The 22,445-nt window shown below is 44.3% G+C and overlaps 1 protein-coding gene across 1 annotated transcript in view; it reads right to left on the reverse strand.

The window, feature by feature from the left end:
- Positions 1-22,445, reverse strand: part of slc39a4 (solute carrier family 39 member 4) — a 67,899-nt gene that overhangs the window by 38,007 nt on the left and 7,447 nt on the right. Inside the window, exons 2-3 of the mRNA XM_068015760.1 lie at positions 4,605-4,898; positions 1,951-2,161 (exon numbers count right to left, since the gene is read on the reverse strand). Of these exons, the coding sequence (XP_067871861.1) occupies positions 1,951-2,161; positions 4,605-4,898 (505 nt within the window). The remainder of the gene's footprint in view (positions 1-1,950; positions 2,162-4,604; positions 4,899-22,445) is intronic.

The raw sequence follows: 22,445 nt of genomic DNA on the forward strand, positions 1-22,445 counted from the left end.
TTGATGCCACACTCAGTCAAATGCTGCCTTGATGTCAAGGGCAGTCACTTTCACCTTACCTCTGGAATTCAGCTCTTTTGTCCATGTTTGATCCAAGGCTGTAATGAGGTCAGGAGCTGAGTGGCCCTGATGGAATCTAAACTGAGCATCAGTGAGCAGGTTATTACTGAGTAAGTGCCACTTGATAGCACTGTCAGCTTTGCTGATGAATGAGAGTAGACTGAGGGAGTGGTAATTGGCTGGATTGAATTTGCCCCGTTTTTTGTGTACAGGACATATCTGGGCAATTTTCCACATTGACGGGTAGATGCCAGTGTTGTAGCTGTGCTGGAACAGCTTAGCTAGTGGTACAGCTAGTTCTGAAACACAAGTCTTCAGTACTACAGCTGGGATGTTGTCAAGACCCATAGCCTTTGCTGTATCCAGTGACTTCAGCCATGTTTGAAGTGTAATCATAAGGACATAAGAAATAGCAGGAGGTTCTAGTCAACGTCTCAAGCCTGCTTTGCCATTCAATAAGATCATGGCTGATCTTCTATCTCAACTTCACCTTCCCACACTATCGCCATATCTCTTGATTCCCTTAGTATCCAAAAATCTGTGATTCTCAACAACTGAGCATCCATACCCCTCTGAGGTAGAGAATTCTAAGATTCACAAGCCTTTGATTGAAGAAACCTTTCCTCCTCTCAGTCCTAAATGGCCGACCCTTAATTCTGAGACTTATTTCTAGTTCTTGCCTTCTCCAGCCAGAGAAGGCATCCTCCCAGCATCTACCCACTCAAACCCCTTAAGAATTTTAGATGTTTCCATGAGATCACCTCACATTTTTCTAAACTCTTGGGAATATATATCTGGTCTACTCAATCTGTCCTCAGAGAACAATACTCCACCATCCCAGAATCAGTTTAGTGAACCTTCATTGCACTCCCTTTCAGGCAACAATAGACTTCCTTAGTTAAGGAGACCAGAACTGTACTCAGTGTTCTAGGTGTGGTCTCACCACTTTCTATATAATTGCAGTAAGACTTCTTTACTCTGATACTCCGATCCTTTTGTAATAAAGGTGAACATATTGTTTGCTTTCCTAATTGCTTGCTTTACCTGCATGTTGACATGATGTAATTTCTGTACAAGACACTCAGGTCCCTCTGATTACCAACAGTTCCTGGTCTCCCAGCATATAAAAATACTCTGCTTTTCTATTTTTCCTACTAAACTTATACTATATTCCATCTACCCTGTTCTTGCTGACTCAGTCAACTTGTCTACATTCCTTTGCAGCCTCTTTGCGTCCTCCTCATAGCTTACTATCCTACCTAGCTTTGCAGGATATGCTGCTGCCTGACCCCTTTGCTAATGACTGGATGGTTACTCCCTCACCATCAAACACACCCTCTCGTGTTGCCACATGCAAGCGCCAAAGGGAAAAGAGGTATGGAGTACTCACCTTGGCAGACTGAATAAGGTTATTGATGCGCTTGCAGCACTGGATCCATGTCTGCAATCTCTGTCTATGCTTGCTTAGTCAGTAGGTCCAGTCTCCTCCTCCCATCCCTGGGGAAGAGGACCTCCTGCATTGCCTATGCAATCTAGAGGGGAGCCTGCAGGGAGGCATCGCTGAACTGTGGGGCCACCTGGGGTCTTCCATCTTCCATTCTGACTGCAGGTTTCCTTAATCTTCTCAGCTTTCCGTACAGTCTCCATTACATGCGATGCTGGCATCCCTTTAAAGATGGCGCCAGCACTGCCGCAGCCTCACCTGACTCCGCCTCCCATCCCACCTCCGCACTCTCAGTGATCAGTCCCGACCTCCCCACTGTTAATTGGTTGGCCACTGGAAGATCACATGCAGTCGGTCAATGCCCACCCAAACAGAAGTGGCACCCACTTCTGAACCCGATGTCAGGACCTGCAACCTAACCATAAAATTCAACCGATTGGCCTTACCTGCTCGGGTGATATTTGCCGATTCATTATGGTATGTTTGAAAGATAAAATTGAGAAAGTATTCAGGCTCGGGCAGTAAGTGTTGGAGTATGCAGTCTCCTTGAAGTACATGGTAAAGCACAATAGCAGAAAAGTGACTGAGGTCATCGTCTGTCATTCCATTAGAGTCCAGTTGAGACTCTTCTAAGATTTGAGTGACATTGATACAGGGCTGCAGAAAAAAATACATTTATTAACAAACATAACTAGTAACTAACCATTCCAGTAACCATTTACACCATTTATATACCCATCTTTTGTTATTATACTAGTCTCATATCATCAAAGTTTGCCTTACTCCATCTTTACTTGCGGCATGAATCAAAAACACAATCTCAGCATTTGGATAACTCAATAATCAAGTCTGGAAACAGTATGTGATTTAACTCAAGGTGTATAATGTTATAATCATTTTCCGCCCTGCTTTACAGTTGTGAAACACCCTCCTGGATACCTGTGGCACTTTCATGCCATTCAGGACAAAGCAGTCCGCATGATCATTACCCTGTTCAGCACCAAAACATTCACACCCTCCACCACCAACATACCATGACTGTCGGCTGTACTACATGGTGCAACAGTAAGATGTCGAGCTTCCCACCCAGTGACCATTTTACCACCTCTCCCACCTCCCAGCCCATCTCCAATGGGCTGTTAAAATCCTGGCCAATCCACCATACATACACACACAACTCTCTCCAAGTGCAGACCGTGTCCTATGGTTTTACTAAAATAGCAGCACAAAATCTTGAATATTCTGTTCAACTCAACTGAATACGTTAATATCTATGTTGCTAAAATTCTACTTTACATATCTCCAAGTTAATGTTTATACTACTAATACTCACCTGCACACCTCTCTGCATTAATGCCTACACACACATGCCAGGCAATGACCATCACCAACAAGAGAGACTCAAAACTATCTCCCATTGACATTCAATGGCAGTACGATTGCTAAATGCCCCACTATTAACATCCTGGGGGTTACCATGGACCAGAGACTGAACTGGAGTAGCCATATAAATACCGTGGGCACAACAGCAGGTCAGAGGCTAGGAATCCTGCACCGAGTAACTCACCTCCTGATTCCCCAAAGCCTGTCCACCATCTACAAGGCACAAGTCAGGAATGTGACAGAATACTCTCCACTTGCCTGGATGGGTTTAGCTCTAACAACACTAAAGAAGCTCGACACCATCCAGGACAAAGCAGCCCGCTTGATTGGCACCCCATACACAAACATTCACTCCCTGCACCACCGACACACAGTGGCAGCAGTGTGTACCATCTACAAGATCACTGCAACAAGGCACCAAGGCTCCTTAGACAGCACCTTCCAAACCTGCGACCTCTACCACATAGAAGGACAAGGGCAGCAGATGCATGGGAACATCACCACCTGCAAGTTCCCCTCCAAGCCACACACCATCCTGACTTGGAACTATATCGCCGTTCCTTCCCTGGCGCTGGGTCAAAATACTGGAACTCCCTCCTAACAGCACCGTTGGTGTACCTAATCTACATGGACTGCAGCGGTTCAAGAATGCAGCTCACCACAACTTCTCAAGGGCATTGAGGGATGGGCAATAAATGCTGGCCATGCTAGCGATGCCCACATCCCATGAATGAATAAAAAAAAGATGCTGGGGACCTCAGGAGGAGGCCGAGATGGATCATTCACTCGGCACTTCTGGCTGAAGATGAATGCAAATGCTTCAGCCTTGTCTTTTGCACTGTGCTGGGCTCCCCCATCATTGAGACTGGGGATATTTGTGGAGCCTCCTCCTCCTGTCAATTGTTTAATTGTCCACCACCATTCACGACTGGATGTAGCAGGACTGCAGAGCTTAGATCTGATCCATTGGTTGTGGGATCACTTTGCCCTGTATATTGCATGCTGCTTCTGCTATTTGGCATTCAATTAGTCCTGTGTTGTAGCTTCGTCAGGTCAACACCTCATTTTTAGGTCTGCCTGGTGCTGCTCCTGGCATGCCCTCATGCACACTTCATTTGATTGTCTATATTACTAACACTCACCTTTATGTCTCTCTATTAGATTTTCTACATTACCAACACACACATGTCACCCTATGTCTTTATCCAGAGAGTGGTTAGAATGTGGAACTCACTACCATCTGAAGTAGTTGAGCTAGATGAAGATGGGTGAGAGTTCTATGAGGTGTATAAAGACCAATAGGGTCCAGTTGGACTGGATGAAAAGAGGTGGGAGGAGCCTTGTGTGGAGTATAAAGTCCAGCACAAACAAGTTGAACCAAATGGTTTGCTTCTGTGCTGTACATTCTATGTAATTCTTTGTTAAAATATCCAGCCTGATGGCTATGGTCTGCAGGAACTGACAAAACCTTACAGTAATCCAAGTGATGTTTCCCTTACTATAATCTTGCCTCAATTTATATCAGTCATTGATCGACTGAATTTATCTTTATGCTATATTGGCTGTTTAACCAAAATCCTTTGAGGTTCTAAGTTGGCTCACACAAAGTGCAGTCCTGTTAATTATTTTAGTGCGGTGTAGTGTTCAAGGTTATGCTGACATTACCTTATTGAATTATTGAAAAGAGAAAAGGCAACAAGTGCTGGTCCCTACTTACCTGACCTTTGGCCACTGTTAGATAGTTCCTCTGTATTTTATGCAATATCTCTTCTACTTGATGATAGGTGGAGTCAGGGATTTGGCTGGCATCATTTTTCATCACCAGACTCTCTGTGAACGCCAGCATTGCTTCTTCCCAATGTCCGGACTGTATGGCCTTGCATGCTTTCTGTGGGTTGCTCAGGAAAAGCAGCAATCCAGGAGAAATTCGGAAAAAATCATCAGATGTCAGTGTTTTGATGCCACTGCTGTTCTTCCCGGCAAGTTCAAAGAAGTCATCTGCTGAGAAACACTGATTAAGAGAAAAGAGAGGGAAGAGACTTGTGAATAAACAAGGAGAAAATTGTCAGTTTCCTTTTGAAGGAGATACTGTCATCTACCATGGCATGTGTGTGTTTGCATTTATGTGTATATATTTGTGCATATACCCATTTATGTGTGTGTATCTGTCCATGTGCATATTTGTGTATGTGAATTTGTATATTTGTGTGTATGTGTTTCCATATGTGCATTTGTATATGTGTGTATATATTTGTATATGTGCATTTGTATATGTGTCTGTGTATATTTATGTATATGATTTATGTATGTGTGTGTGTGTGTGTCTGTGTCAAAAATGTATGAATGCCTCTGTGCATCATTTTAATGAAGTCATGAACCTGTGTAAAATAAATGGGTAAAAGCCTTTACATAGCAGATAGTATAATTTCAGCAGAATGCTTAAATCAAAGGATGTATCACCCAGCTAGTGCTCTTCCTGAATCAACACTGAGGCCTGAATTTTCAGCCTCCGTTAACATGGGAATGGAGTTGGACAGAGCCTGAAAATTATGAGCATGGCTGGCATGTGGCTTTCTGACCCCGTTCCTGATGTTGACCATTTTGGGAAGGCCACCCGCCCTCAGTTTCCCAACGTGAGAGGGGACAGATCAACTGCCTGAAGGTGGGAACCCAGTGGCAGGCTGGGGTGCCAGCATTCCTGGCAGGCTTACAGGTCCTCCCTGTCTGCCTGGGTGGGTATACAGCTAAAGGCTGCCCTGGAGAGCGACTGTCCCTCCCCCAAACAACAGTGGTGGCCTGGCTGCTTTTTTTGTTTTTTAATTAAAGTTTTTAAAAAGTGGCTGAGAGGGCACCTTCTTGTTGAGGTACTCTCCCATTATTTAGCTTGTACTACAGCCAGGTGCTTCTCTGAAGCTGGAAGGCCTCTGATTGGCTTTTCAGCTTCGAGACCCACCTTCTCTTAATTGGACAAGGAATCTGCCTCCATGTCAATTAAGGGCTTACTCGCATGTGGGTTCGGGACCCGAAAACAGTCCCGACTCCTGTTCCCTGCCTCTCTGGGGAAATTCAGCCCTTAATGCGCTTACTGATAACATAGATTGGAGGTAGTCAAAGAAAACATACAAGTCTGATCCCCAGTCTTAGAGGTCTGAGTTATGAGGAAAGACTGGAGAAACTGGGATTATCAGCATTGTGAAAGGTATATAAGGTTCTAAATGAAATGTTAAATGTGGAAAATTACTTTAAATTGAAGTAAAATAAGGTTCTAACTAGTCAAGGCAATTTCAGGACTAATATCAGGAAGATTTACTTTGCACAAGTTCTCATTGTATAGACATCCAGTGGACCAACCACCTTTCAGTCTTCATGCCAAGTACAGCACCTGTTGATAAATCAGTCCTCCATTTAATCCAATTCTGTCATAATGTGACATTGTATACAGTTTAACAGCACAGAAACTGGCCATTCAGCCCAACAGGTCAATGCTGGTGTTTATACTCCACACAAGCCTCCAACCACCCTACTCCACTTCACTTATTAATATATCCTTCTATTCCTTTCTCCTTCGCCTATTTATTGACCTTCCCCATAAATGCACCGATGCTAATTGTATGAATCACTCTATGTGGTAATGAACACTTACACCACATGGATTGCAGTGGTTCAAGAAGGCAGCTTACCATCACCTTCTCAAGGGTAACTATGGAAGGGTAATAATGCTGGCGCCCACATCCCATGAAAAAAAAAATTTCTCTGAGTAAAGAAGTCGCTCTTGATTCTTTACTGGATTTATTAGTGACTATCTTATATTTATGGCCCCTCGTTTTGAACTCCCGCACAAGCAGAAATATTTTCTCGATGTCTACCCCAGGCGTTGGTAAAAGATCTTGAGGTCAGTTACTGGTAACTTCAGGGATGAGACATTTCCCATTGGTTTCTCGTTCCAGACCAGTCACTACCCTATCAAACCCATTTGAAATTTTAAAGACTTCGATCAGATCGCCTCTCAGCTTCCTTTCCTGGAGAAAAGAATCTCAGTTTGTTTAGTCTTTCCTGATAGTCAGAACCTCTCAGTTTGTAAATCATCTTGTAAATCTTTGCACTTTCTTCAGTGCTTCTATATTCTTTTCTATAATATAAAGCTATATTAGCTATGAGGAGAGGCTGGATAAACTCGGATTGTTTTCACTGGAACGACGGAGGTGGAGGGGCGACATGATAGAGGTTTACAAAGTTATGAGCGGCGTGGACAGAGTGGATAGTCAAAAGCTTTTTCCCAGGGTGGAAGAGTCAGTTACTAGGGGACATAGGTTTAAGGTGCGAGGGGCAAAGTTTAGAGGGGATGTGCGAGGCAAGTTCTTTACACAGAGGGTGGTGAGTGCCTGGAACTTGCTGCCGGGGGAGGTGGTGGAAGCAGGTACGATAGCGACGTTTAAGAGGCATCTTGACAAATACATGAATAGGATGGGAATAGAGGGATACGGTCCCCGAAAGTGCAGAAGGTTTTAGTTTAGACAGGCATCAAGATCGGCGCAGACTTGGAGGGCGAATGGCCTGTTCCTGTGCTGTACTGTTCTTTGTTCTTTGTTTGTTCTTTGTACTCCAAGTGTGTTCTAACCAAGGTTAGACTTCTGATTTGATGAAATATTTTGAGCTAATTAAACTAAACCATCAAACTGCTGTAAAACCAGGAAAAGTTTAAACTTAGGAATGTTGATGTGTGTGCAACTTTTAGTTCAATATTTTATAGTTGTTCATTAACTTGGTGAGTTTCATAATATGTGCATATTGCAATATTAATTCTAAGGCGCAAATCCAATAAAATTTTACAATGTAATTGTAATGTAACTAGCAACTTGCCAAGCCTCCTTCGACAGCACTTTTCAAACCCATGACCTCTACCACTTAGAAGGGCAAGAGCAGCAGAGGCGCCAACTGCAAGTTCCCCTCCAAGCCACACACCATCGTGACTTAGAACTATATTGCCATTTCTTCACTGTCACTGGGTCAAAAACCTAGAACTCCTTCCCTAACAGCACTGTGGGTGTACCTACACCAGATGGACTGCAGCAGTTTAAGAAGGCAGCTCACCACCACCTTCTCGAGGGCAATTAAGGATGAGCAACAAATGCTGGCCTTGCCAGCGACACCCACATCCCATGAAACGAATAATTTAAAAAAAAGTACTTTTGAAGTGTAATCACAGTCATAGTGTTGGAAACAGGGCATCCGAATGCAAACAGCATATTGCAGTAATCAACTACGGGGGTATTGTTCCACAGTATACAGAAAAGGTAAACCTACCTGAGAATAATACAGGCTTTTAGGACAAAAGGACATTAATTGAAGGTTGCATTTGCTGACAACACAACCACTAGGTGGCGCAGTACTTGCACATGCACAAATGCAGGCTCTTCAACTAGAACATCAGTGTCTGCGACATTCAGGCAGCTGCCAGGATTAAAGATGGTGCTGCCCAATTTATCACAGGAAATGTTTATGGCTAGATCATTCTCGCAAACTAACCTTACATTAAGTTAGGTGGAAGCCCAGTAATATGCTACTATGTAGTTATAGGATACTAACTGTAATCCTCAGATCCATTTAATATTCCAGTAATCCAATTAAATACAAAAGAAATTTTATGATTGAATTTCCATTGGAAGATAGCGAATTGTCGCCCTGATAGATGGAAAGAAAATTGAGCAGAATATAAAATGTGCTGCCAATTTGTTATTGTGATTCGTTTATATGACTGATTTCACCTGAATGCAGCTACTAGCTCCACCCCACTGGCCGCTCTCCCCCCTCGGCTAGTCGCTTTCTCCCCCTTCTTCCCACTGGCCGCTCCCCCCCCCCTCATCCGCTCGCTGCAGACCCCATTGCCCCCCCCCCCACTTCCCTGGCCAATTGTTCCTCGCCTGCGCCTCCCTGCCTGCGCCACCCCGCTCTCCGGCCGCTCACTTCCCCTCCCTCCCCCCCCCCCCAGCCATGGGCTCGACACCGTGCCGCTTTCTTCCTCTCGCCCACTTGCTCCCATGTTTTATCAGTCTCCACCTGCTGCCTGAAGAAGCAAGGCGGGCTGCAAGGGGTGGTGGGGCGACGTTGGAGCGAATGGCCGAGAGAAGGGAAGCGGCGCGGTCTAGAGCCAGTGGCTGGGGGGTGGGGGGAGAGGGGTGGTGGGGAGCAAGCGGCCGGAGAGCGGGGTGGCGCAAAGCAAGGAACAATCGGCCAGAGGAGTGGAGGGAAGCAAAGAGGTCTGGAGCGAGCGGCTGAGGGGAGGAAGTATTGAAGTCTGAAGCGAGGGGGGAGGACTCCAGCCTCAAAGTCTCCATTCAGCCACTTCCTCCAGCCGAGTGAGGGGCTGGATACCTGATGACGCTTTATCGCGCATGCACGAAGATGGACCAGGTGCGGATACATGATGACGTTGGCACTGCGGGATGACGTCATCCCGTGCATGCGCCACTAAGTCCCGGCAAGATGTAGCTGCACATGTGCGCAGCTTGGCGCACTTTGACGACGTCAGCAGCCAGTGCGCTGTCAGGAATCACTTTGTTGATTGAAACTGTGAAAAATTGATATCACGAGAATCTTTTAACCAAAAGATAATTTTAATAATAGATAAAGGACATACAGGAGATCAAAATGCAGCTGGGCAGAGAATCTCAAATCCACGGTTTTCACTTTGTTTTTTTTGGAAATTCCCTGTGCTCAGGTATAGGGTGTATCCGGTCCCAGACAGATTCCATGGGTCCACAGCTTGAAACTCCAGCTAACTAAAGGGAGCAGCTTTAATGAGCTGAAGAGTCATTTCTCACCTTTGATTGCTCTTGTGCTTTATCTTGTCAGTGGGCAGATTCAACTTTTGGTTTTATTATTTAATCACCCTGATAAAAGGTCTGCTGCTGATGCAGTGGAATTCAAGGGTTATGATAACATAGTGGTTGTGATACTGGGCTAGTAATACAGAGAGCTTGGAGTAATGATTCAAAAAAATGAGTTCAGATCCTACCACAGCAACTTGGATGTTTAAATTCAACTGATTAAATAAATCTCAATAATCAAATAAAAAGCTAGTATGGACAATGGTGGCCACAGACTGCCAGATTGCTAAGAACATAAGAAATAGGTGCAGGAGTAGGCCATTTGGCCCCTTAAGCCTGCTCTGCCATTCAATAAGATCATGGCTGATCTGATTGTGGCCTTAACTCCACTTTCTTGCCTGCCCTCTCCCCACCATAACCCTTGACTACCTTGTAGATCAAAACTCAGTCTTGAATATATTCAATGACCCAGCCTCCACTGCTCTCTCGGGAAGAAAATTCCAAGGGACCCAGTCCTGGCTTCCCCAATACACAGAAGAAGTGGTCAGGCCAGTTTAGTCACATGACTAACTGACTGTTGGAGTTTTTTGAATTTGAACTTGCTGAGAGAAAGAAACTGAGAAAGCTCTTTTCTCCTGGACTGAGAACACCTCTCTCCTGTCTGCTCCCAACTCTTTCTCACGGAACTGATGACCCATTAAGACACGTGAATTCAAAGGGAGAAAAGTTTCCCACGTGAGCACGGTTTAAGAAGAATACTGGGCCCCAACGAAAAGTAAGAGCTGCCTACAATCAAAGACTCTACGGCAAGCTGGAAACACAGAAACAGTAACAAGAAACCGCCTTCAGCGACTGCCTCAAACCTCTCTATTTTTCTTCTGCTCTTTCTCTGTCCTTATTTGCATGTGTATCGCATATGCATGCTAGCATGGGTGCGTCGTATATCCATAGGCGTTAACTGAATTAGAGTTTAAGTAAGTTTACTAAATTTCACTTTTCTTCTAAAACCTAAGAGAACCTGGTGTGCTCATTTCTTTGCCTTATAATTGGAAAGCAGTGAACAAGGATTCACCAAGGGGGAGCTCAAAACACAGTGCGTTTAAAAATCAAACCTTGTCACACGAAGACCAGGTGAAGACAGTAAAAGACCCCTAGACACCTTTCTCACCTGGTCGTAACACAAGACTTTCCTACTTTTATACTCCATCCCCCTTGCAATAAACGACAACATTCCAATTGCCTTCCTAATTACTTGCTGTACCTGCACGCTAACTTTTTGTGATTCATGTACAAGGATATCCAGATCCCTCTGTACCATCTCTCTCCATGTAAATAATATTCTGCTTTCTTATTCCTCCTGACAAAGTGGAATATCTTACATTTTCCCATTATACTCCATCTTCCAATTTTTTGGCCACCCCCTTAACCTATCTATATTTCTTTGCAGACACTTTGTGTCCTTCTCACAACTTGTTTTCCTACTGTTACGACCTGGTGAGAAAGAGTTCTAGGGTTCCCTTTCAGACTTCACCTGGTCTTACTGTAACAGGGTTTAATTTTAAACACACCGTGTTTTTAGCTCCCCCTTGGTAATCCTTGTTAACCTCTTGCCAATTATAAGGCAAAGAAACCAGCACAACAGGTTTTCTCAGGTTTAAAGAAGCAAAATGACATTTATTAAACTTAACCTTTAATTTGGTTAATGCCAACGGATACATGCCGCACCATACATACATACATATATACACGCTAGCATACATACACGATACACACATGCAGATAGGGACAGAAAGAGCAGAAGAAAAAATAAAGTGGAAAGGTTTGAGGCAATATCAGAAGAGTTGTTGTTAGGGTTCTTCGAGCTCACGGTAGAGTCCTCGATTGTAGGTAGATCTTGCTTTTCATTGGGGCCCCGTATTCTTCTTAAACCTTGTTCACTGTAGCAGACTTTTCTCTCTTAGGGTTCATGTGTCTCCGGTGGGTTTTGGAGTTCCGTGAGAAAGAGATGGGAGCAGACCGGAGAAGCTGTGGCAAACTAGCCAGGAGAGGTCTTTTCAATCCAGGAGCAAAGAGCTGTCTGCCGGCTCTCAGTTCAAGATTCTACAATTCAGAAAACCTCAGGTTGCCAAGCAGGTTAGTCATGTGACTAACTGGCCTGACCATGTCTTGGCTCTGTGTATTGTGTGTGTCAGGGAATGGTCCTTTGTCTACAAACACTGTCTGTTAACATGCAAAAATGTCTTTCCAGCCAGGGGCTTGGCAACCTCTTTCACAGGCCTTCTCTTCTTCCCAGCAACAATTTGAAATTTAATGTCCATGTGGCAAAATTAATATGCCTCATCCTTGGCAGGTGGGTGCCTGCAATGACACTATCTATCTTTGTATCATTCGCAAATTTAGCTACAATACACTCAGTCCCTTTATCCAAATCATTAATATAGATTGTAAATATTTGAGGTCCCTGCACCGATCTCTGTGGCACTCCATTGGTTACAGTTTGCAACCTGAAAATGCCCCATTTATCCCAACTCTCTGTTTCCTGTTTGCCAATCCTCTATCCATGCTAATATATCACCCCCATACCATAAGCTCTTATCTTCTGTAGTAACCTTTTATTTGGCACCCTATCGAATACCTTTTGGAAATCATCTACTGGTTCCCCTTTATCCACCCTGCTTGTTACATCCTCAAATAAATTCTAATAAATTTGTCAAACACAATTTCTCTTTCATAAAACCATGTTACTCTGCCTGATTGCATTATGATTTTCTAAATATCCTGCTACTACTTACTTAATAAGGGATTCTTACATTTTCCCAATGACAGATATTAGGCTAACTGGCCTATAGTTTTCTGCTTTCTGTCACCCCACTTTCTTGAATAGAGGTGTTACATTTGCAGTTTTCCAATATGTTGGGATCTTGCCAGGATCTAGGGAATTTTGTAAGATTACATCCACATTTTCTGCAGCCTGTAGTTGTCAGCCTTTTAGTCCCATTAGTTTTCCTAGTACCTTTTCTCTTGTGATAGTGATTGTTTTAAGTTCCTCCCTCCCTTTTGCCTCTTGATTTTCTGCTAATCTTCGGATGCTTTTTGTGTCTTCTACTGTGAAGAAAGATATGAAATACTTGTTCAAAGCCTCTGCCATTTCCTTGTTTCCCATTATTAATTCCCCAGTTTCATCCTCTAAGTAACTAACACTTACTTTAGCTACTCTCTTTTTTATATATTTGTAGAAGCTTTTACTGCCAGTTTTTATATTTCTTGCTAGTTTACTCTCATACTCTAATTTCTCCCTCTGCTGGTTTCTAAAATTTTCCGAATCTTCTGGCCTACCAATAATCTTTGCAGCAGTATGCCTTTTCTTTCAATTTGATACCATCCTTAACTTCCTTAGTTGGCCAGGGGTGGTGCATCTTTCTCATAGTCTTTCCTAATCACTGGAATATATCTTTGTTGAGAGTTATGAAATATCTCCTTAAATGTCTGCCACTGTTTCTCTACTGTCTTACCTTTTAACCTATTTTTACAGTCTGCTTTAGCCAACTCTGTCTTCGTACCCTTGTAATTGCCTTTATTTAAGTTTAAGAAACTAGTTTCAGACCCAAACTTCTCACCCTCAAACTGAGTGTGAAATTTCTATCATATTATGATCACTGTTGCCTAGAGGATCTTTTACTATGAGGTAATTTATTAATCTTGTCTTATTACACATTGCTAGATCTAAAAAAACACTCCTGGGTTGGTTCCAGAATGGATTGTTCTAAGAAACTGTCCCTAATACAATCTATGAACTCATCCTTCTAGCTACCTTTGCCAATTTGATTAGTCCAATCGATATGAAGATTAACATTGCCCACGATTATTGCAGTACCTTTCCTAGAAGCCCCCATTATTTCTTGATTTATATTCTGCCCTACAGTGTAGCTACTGTTACGGGGCCTATAAACTACTACAACCAGTGGCTTCTTTCCTTTGCTATTTCTTATCTCCACCCAAACTGATTCTGCATCTTGATCTTCTGAGCCACGATCATTTCTCACTACTGTACTGATCTCATCCTATATTAACAGAGCTACCCCACCTCCTTTTCCTTTCTTCCTATCCTTCCAAAATGTCGAAAATCCTTGTATATTTAGTTCTCAGCCTTGGTCAGTGAAAACTCATCTGGTTTAGTAATGTAATTTAGGGAAAGAAATCTGCTATCCTTACTTTGTCTTGCCCATGTATGATTCCAGACCCACAACAATGTTGTTGACTGCCCTCTAAAATGACCTAGCCACTTGGTTGTATTCAAGAAAGCAGCTGCTCACTCAGGAAGTTAAGGAGAATATTAGACTAAAAGTAGAGGCTTACAATGTTGCAAAAAATAGTAGCAAATCTGAGGATTGGGTGTGTTTTAGAAACCAGCAAAGGACCACCAAAAAGTCAATAAAAAGGGAAAAAATAGAATATGAGAATAAACTAGCCAGCAATATATAAACAAGTTGTAAGAGCTTTTATAAGTACATAAAGAGGAAGAATGTAGCTAAAGTAGGCGTTGGTCCCTTAGAGGCAGAGACAGGAGAAATCATCATGGGGAATGAGGAAATGGCAGTGGCATTGAACAAATATTTTGTGTCTGTCTTCACAGTAGAGGAAACAAGTTCCATACCAGAAATAGGCAGTAACCTAGGGGCTAAAAAGAGTGAGGAAATTAAGGATATTGATATCAGCCAAGAAAAAGTATTGGAGAAACTTGAGGGACTAAAATCTGACAAGTCCCCAGGACCAGATGGCCTACATCCTAGGGTTCTAAAAGAGACAGCTGCAGAGATAGTGGATGCACTGACTATGATTTTCCAGAATTCATTAGATTCAAGAATTGTCCCATCAGATTGGAAGTTGGCAAATATTATGCTGCTTTTCAAGAAAAGAGGTAGAGAGAAAACAGGGAACTACAGGTCAGTTAGCCTAAGTGAGTTCCGAAGAAGGGTCACTGACCCGAAACGTTAACTCTGCTTCTCTTTCCACAGATGCTGCCAGACCTGCTGAGTGAATCCAGCATTTCTTGTTTTTGTTTCAGTTAGCCTAATATCAGTTGTTGGGAAGATAGAGTCATAGGAAGATACAGCACTGAAACAGGCCCTTCGGCCCACAGAGTCTGTGCTGACCATCAACCACCCATTTATACTAATCCTACATTAATCCCATATTCCCTACCACATCCCCACAATTCTCCCACCACCTACCTACACTAGGGGCAATTTACAATGGCCAATTTGCCTATCAACCTGAAACTCTTTGGCAGTGGGAGGAAACTGGAGCACCTGGCAGAAACCCACACAGTCACAGGGAGAACTTGCAAACGCCACACAGGCAGTACCCAGAACCGAACCTGGGTCGCTGGAGCTGTGAGGCTGCGGTGCTAACCACTGTGCCGCCCAGTGAAGATGTTGGAAGCCATTATTAAAGACGTCTTAACATTGCACTTGGAAAAGCATAATATGATCAGAACAAGCCAGCATGGATTTCTTAAGGGAAAATCATGTTTAACTAACTTGCTGAAGTTTTTTGAGGAGGAAACAGAGAAGGTTGATGAGGGCAATGCTGTTGATGTGGTATACATGGACTTTCAAAAGGCATTTAATATCGTGCCGTTCAACAGACTTGTGTGCAAACTTGTAGCTCATGGAATAAAAGGGACAGTAGCAACATGGATACGAAATTGGCTGAGTGACAGGAAACAAAGAGTAATGGTTAATGGATCTTTTTCAGGCTGGTGGAAGGTTTGTAGTGGGGTTCCCCAGGAATCAGTGTTGGGACCCTTGCTTTTCCTGATATATATTAATGACCTAGACCTTGGTGCACAGGGCACAATTTCAAAGTTTGCAGATGATACAAAACTTGGAAGCATTGTGAACTGTGAGGAGGATAGTGTAGAACTTCAAAAGGACATAGACAAGTTGGTGGAATGGGCAGACAGGTGGCAGATGAAGTTCAATGCAGAGAAATGTGAGGTGATTCATTTTGGTAGGAAGAATATGGAGAGACAATATAAAATAAAGGAAGCAATTCTAAAGGGGGTGCAGGAGCAGAGGGACCTAGGTGTATATGTGCATAAGTCATTAAAGATGGCAGGACAGATTGAGAGCGCAGTATCCTGGGCTTTATTAATAGGGGCATAGAGTACAAGAGCAAGGAAATTATGTTGAACTTGTATGAGACACTAGTTCGTACTCAGCTGGAGTAGTCCGTCCAATTCTGGGCGCCACACATGAGGAATGACGTGAGGCCATTAGAGAGAGTACAGAAGAGATTCAAGAGAATGTTTCCAGGGATGAGGAATTTCAGTTATGAAGATAGATTGGAGAAGTTAGGACTGTTTTCCTTGGAGAAGAGAAGGCTGAGAGGTGATTTGATAGAGATATTCAAAATCATGAGGGGTCTGGACAGAATAGATAGAGAGAAACTGTTCTCACTCATGAAAGGATCGAGAACGAGAGGTCACAGACTTAAATGATTTGGTAAGAGAAGCAAAAATGACATGATGAGAAACTTTTTCACGCAGCGAGTTGTTAAAGTATGGGATGCACTGCCTGAGAGTGTGGTGGAGGCAGGTTCATTTGAAGCATTCAAAAGGGAATTAGACAGTTATATGAAAAGGAAAAATGTGCAGAGTTATAGGGAGAAGGCAAAGGAATGGGCCTGAGGGAATTGCTCTTTCAGAGAGCGGTGGGGACAGGATGGGCCAAATGGCCTCCTCCTGCGCTGTAACAATTCTGTGATTCTGTGAAATTTATTAGAGTTTTTTGATGTAACTAGTAGGGCAGATAAAGGGGAATCAGTAGATGTAGTATACCTGCATTTTCAAAAGGCATTTGATAAGGTGCCACATAAAAGATTAATAGACAGGATAAGGATTCATGGTTGGAGGTAATATATTAGCATGGATAGAGAATTGTTTAACAGACAGGAAGCAGAGGGTGGGCATAAGTAGGGCATTTTCAAGTTGGCAGGCAGTGAATAGTGGGGTGCCACAAGAATCAGTACTGGGGCCTCAGTTATTTGCACTCTATATTAATGACTTGGATGAAGAGACAGAGAGTAATCGATCTAAGTTTGCTGATCATACAAAGCCTTGTGGAAAGGTAAGCTGTGGGGAGGATGTAGAGAGGCTGCAAAGAGATATAGACAGGTTAAGTGACTGGGCAACAAGATGGCAAATGGAGTATAATGTAGGGAAGTGTGAAGTTGTTCACTTTGGTCTTAAAAATAGAAAAGCAGAATATTTTTTAAAAGGTGTGAAACTGGTAAGTGTTGATTTTCAGAGAGACTTTGGGGCACGCGTACAAGGAATGCACAAAGTTAACATGCAGGTGCAGCAGGCTATTAGGAAGGCAAATGGCATATTGATCTTTATTGCAAGGGGATTGGAGTACAGGAATAAAGAAGTCTCACTAAAATTGTACAGAGTGTTGGTGAGACCGCACCTGGAATACTGTGTGCAGTTTTGGTCTCCACATTTAAGAAAGGATATACTTGCACTGGAGGCAGTGCAGCGAAAATTTACTAAATTGGTCCCTGTAATGAGAGGCTGAGTACATTGGGCCTATATTCTCTGGAGTTTAGAAGAATGAGAGGCGATCTAATTGAGACACACATGATTCTGAAAGAACTTGAAAGGGTAGAAGCTGAGAGATTGTTCCCACTGGTTAGGGAATCTCGAACATGGGGACACAGTCTCAGGATAAGGGGTCAATCATTCAGGACTGAGATGAGGAGAAATTACTGCACTCAAAGGGAGCGGAGCGGACCTGTGGGGAGAATGCCAAGAGCAGAGCCTATAAATCGAGCCGGAGGATCGAGGCCCAGTCTCTTACCTTCCGGGAGCGGAGAGCAGTCGAACCTCTTCCAGCGCGCCGGAGTTTTGAAAGAAAAAGCCAACAGTGACGTCAGAGGAGAGCTGCAAGGTGATTGGTTGGTGAGTAGCAGCTGTTAGTGCATTTAAATGTCTTAAAAAAAGGGGAAAGTTTTTTTTTGTTGAAAAAAAAACCTCTGGTGATAAGGTGAGTACTAAAGTGTTTTTTAAAGGACTTTAGATTGGAGTGGGTAGAACAAGGCCCCTAGTGTAATTAGTATTTTTTAATTAAGGGAGTAACTAATTAATCTAAGGGTAAGTCATGGCAGGAGAGCTCAGCCCCGTGATATGCTCCTCCTGCGCTATGTGGGAAATCAGGGACGCTTCCAGTGTCCCTGACGACCATGTGTGCAGGAAGTGTATCCATCTACAGCTATTGGCTACCTGCATTATGGAGCTGGAGCTGCGGGTGGATTCACTGTGGAGCATCCACGATGCTGAGGACGTCGCGGATAGCACATTTAGTGAGGTGGTCACACTGCAGGTAATGGCTGCACAGGCAAAAAAGGGATGGGTAACCACCAGATGGAGTAGTAGGCGCAGGCAGGTAGTGCAGGAGTCCCCTGTGGCCATCCCCCTCTCAAACAGATATACCGCTTTGGATACTGTTGGGGGGGAATGACCTCCCAGGGGAAAGCAGCAACAGCCAAGTTTGTAGCACCATGGAGGGCTCTGCTGCATAGCAGGGGAGGAAAAGGGGTGGAAGAGCTATAGTGATAGGGGATTCTATCGTAAGGGGTGCAGATAGCAGTTTCTGTGGCCGCAAACAAGACTCCAGGATGGTAGGTTGCCTCCCTGGTGCTAGGGTCAAGGATGTCTCAGAGCGGCTGCAGGACATTCTGAAAGGGGAGGGTGAGCAGCCACAGGTCGTGGTTCATATTGGTACTAATGACATAGGCAGGAAGAAAGATGAGGTCCTGCAAAGTGAATATAGGGAGTTAGGCAGAAGGTTAAAAAGCAGGACCTCTAGGGTTGTAATCTCAGGATTACTCCCTGTGCCATGTGCTAGTGAGGGTAGGAATAGAAGGATAAGGCAAATGAATGCGTGGCTGAAGAGCTGGTGTCGGCGGGAGGGCTTCAGCTACTTGGATCATTGGGATCTCTTCTGGTGCAGAGGTGACCTGTACAAGAAGGACGGGTTGCATCTGAACTGGAAGGGGACCAATATCCTTGCGGGGAGGTTTGCTAGCACAACTTGGGAGTGTTTAAACTAGTGTTGCAGCGGGGTGGGACCCAAAGTAGTAGTCTCTCCGATGAGATAGTTAAGGCAAATGTACAGGTTAAAGCAAGTAAGTCCAGTAGGCAGGCCGGGCAGGGGCAGGACAGGGAGCGTGGAATGTCTGGTAGGCTAAACTGCATTTACTTTAATGCAAGAAGTCTTACAGGTAAGGCAGATGAACTCAGAGCATGGATCGGTACATGGGATTGTGATATTATAGCTATTACGGAAACGTGGTTGAGGGATGGGCAGGACTGTTAGCTCAATGTTCCGGGGTACCGATGCTTCCGGTGAGACAGAGGTGGAGGTAAGAGAGGAGGGGGAGTTGCACCATTGATTAGAGAGGACATCACGGCGGTACTTAGAGAGGATTTCTCAGGGGACCATCCAGCGAGGCCATATGGGTAGAACTTGGAAATAAGAAAGGGGTGATCACTTTGATGGGCTTATACTATAGGCCCCTCCCAATAGTCAGAGGGAAATGGAGGAGCATATATGTAGGGAAATCACAGATAGGTGTAGGAATTATAGGGTTGTAATAGTAGGTGATTTTAACTTCCCTAATATTGACTGGGACTGCTTTAGTGCTAAAGGATCAGATGAGGAAGAATTTGTTAAGTGTGTCCAGGACAGTTTTCTGAAGCAGCATGTGGATGGCCCTACCAGAGAAGGGGCTACACCCGACCTCCTCTTAGGAAACGAGGATGGGCAGGAGGTTGATGTGACAGTGGGGGAACACTTTGGGACCAGTGACCATAACACTATTAGCTCCAAGATAGTTATGGAAAAGGATAGGACTGGTCCTCAGGTTGAAGTCCTAAATTGGGGGAAGGCTAGTTTCGATGGCATCAGACAGGAACTCTCAAAAGTTGAATGGGAGAGGCTGTTTACAGGTAAAGGGACGTCTGGCAAGTGGGAGGCTTTTAAAAGTGAGATAGGAAGAGTTCAGGGCCGACATGTTCCTGTTAGATGGAGGGCAAGGCAAGCAAGTTTAGGGAACCTTGGTTGATGAAGGATATTGAGGGTCTGGTCAGGACAAAGAAGGAGGCATATGTCAGGTATAGGCAGCTGGGATCAAGCGAGTGCCTCAAGGAGTATAGGGGATGTAGGACTACACTTAAGAAGGAAATTAGGAAGGCGAAAAGGGGCCCTGAGAGTTCCCTGGCAGATAAGATAAAGGAGAATCCTAAAAGATTCTACAAGTATATTAAGAGTAAAAGGGTAGCTAGGGAGAGAGTAGGTCCCCTTAAGGATCAGTGTGGTAATCTATTTGTGGAGCCACGGGAAATGGGCGAGGTCTTAAATGAATACTTCTTGTCTGTATTTACCGTGGAGAAGGTCATGGAAGCTAGTGAGTTCAAGGGAGGGAATAGCGATATCCTAGAGCATATCAACATTACAAAGGAGGAGGTGTTGGAGGTTTTGAAGCGCATTAAGGTGGATAAATCCCCAGGGCCTGACCAGGTGTATCCTAGGATGCTATGGGAAGCAAGGGAGGAGATTGCTGGGGCCCTGGCAAAGATTTTTGTATCATCGTTAGACACGGGTGAGGTACCGGATGACTAGAGGATACCTAATATTGTGCCTTTATGTAAGAAGGGCAGCAGGGATAAGCCAGGGAACTACAGGCCGGTGAGCCTTACATCAGTAGTGGCAAAGTTATTGGAAAGGATTCCGAGAGACAGGATTTATATGCATATGGAAAGGCATGATCTGATTAGGGATAGTCAGCATGGCTTTGTGCGTGGGAAATCATGTCTCACGAATTTGATTTGAGTTTTTCAAGGAGGTGACCAAGAGGATTGATGAGGGCAGGGCGATGGGTGTTGTCTACATGGACTTTAGCAAGGCCTTTGACAAGGTCCTGCTTGTAGGCTCGTCTAGAAGGTTCAAACACATTGGATCCAGGGTGAGCTAGCAAATTGGATACAAAATTGGCTTGGTGATAGGAGGCAGAGGGTGGTAGTGGAGGGTTGTTTTTCAGATTGGAGGCCGGTGACCAGTGGTGTGCCGCAGGGATTGGTGCTGGGCCCTCTGTTGTTTGTTATATATATGAATGACTTGGATGTGAATGTAGGGGGCATGATTAGTAATTTGCAGATGACAGCAAAATTGATGGTATAGTGGACGGTGAAGAAGGTTGTCTAAGGTTGCAACAGGATATAGATAAACTGGGAAAGTGGTCAAGGGATTGGCAAATGGAATTTAACACAGCCAAGTGCGAAGTGATGCATTCTGGGAAGTTAAACCAGGACAGGACATATACAGTTAATGGCAGGGCCCTGGGAAGTGTTGTTGAGCAGAGAGACCTTGGGGTGCAAGTATGTTCCCTGAAAATGGCAACACAGGTCGACAGGGTGGTGAAGAAGGCGTATGGCATGCTTGCCTTCATCGGCCGAGGCATTGAGTACAAGAGTTGGGACGTCATGTTACAGTTGTACATAACGTTGGTTAGGCCGCATTTGGAGGACTGTGTGCAGTTCTGGTTGCCGCACTACAGGAAAGATGTGATTAAGCTAGAGAAGGTGCAGAAAAGATTCACAAGATGTTGACTGGTTTGGAGGGCTTGAGTTAAAAAGAGAGATTGGATAGGCTGGGTCTGTTTTCCCTGGAGCGAAGGAGGCTGACAGGGGACATGATAGATGTATATAAAATTATGAGAGGCATAGATAGGGTAGATAGCCAGAGTCTGTTTCCCATGGTAGGGGTGACTAAAACTAGAGGGCATAGATTTAAGGTGAGAGGGAGGAGGTTTACAGGGGATATAAGGGGTAAATTTTTCACACAAAGAATAGTGGGTATCTGGAATGAGCTGCCAGAGGACGTGGTGGAGGCAGGAACAGTAGCAACATTTAAGAGGCATCTAGACAGGTACTTGGATGAGGAAGGCATAGAGGGATATGGACTTAATGCAGGCAGATGGGATTAGTATGGATAGGCATTATGGTCGGCATGGACACGGTGGGCCGAAGGGCCTGTTTCTATGCTGTACGACTCTGTGACTCTATCGGATGTCCACCAAAGCTACTCAGTATCACCACCTCATTCCATGACAATTTGAAAGGCACAATTCACCATAGTGGTGCCTCATCAGACCCCTTTCCTATTCTGAGAGGCGTGAAACAGGGCTGTGTTCTCACACCTACACTGTTTGGGATCTTCTTCTCACTGCTGCTCTCACATGCTTTCAAGTCTTCAGAAGAAGGAATTTCCTCCACACAAGATCAGGTGGCAAGTTGTTCAACCTTGCCCGTCTTAGAGCGAAGACCAAAGTACGGAAAGTCCTCATCAGGGAACTCCTCTTTGCTGAAGATGCTGCATTAACATTCCACACAGAAGAGTATCTGCAGAGTCTCATCGAGAGCATTGTGGCTGCCTGCAACGAATTTGGCCTAACCATCAGTCTCAAGAAAACGAACATCATGGGACAGGACGTCAGAAATGCTCCATCCATCAATATTGGCGACCACGCTCTGGAAGTGGTTCAAGAGTTCACCTACCTAGGCTCAACTATCACCAATAACCTGTCTCTCGATGCAGAAATCAACAAGTACATGGGAAAGGTGTCCGCTGCTTTGTCCAGTCTGGCCAAGAGGATGTGCGAAAATGGCA

Source organism: Heterodontus francisci, chromosome 2 (genome assembly GCF_036365525.1).
Source record: "Heterodontus francisci isolate sHetFra1 chromosome 2, sHetFra1.hap1, whole genome shotgun sequence".
NCBI lineage: Eukaryota > Metazoa > Chordata > Chondrichthyes > Heterodontiformes > Heterodontidae > Heterodontus > Heterodontus francisci.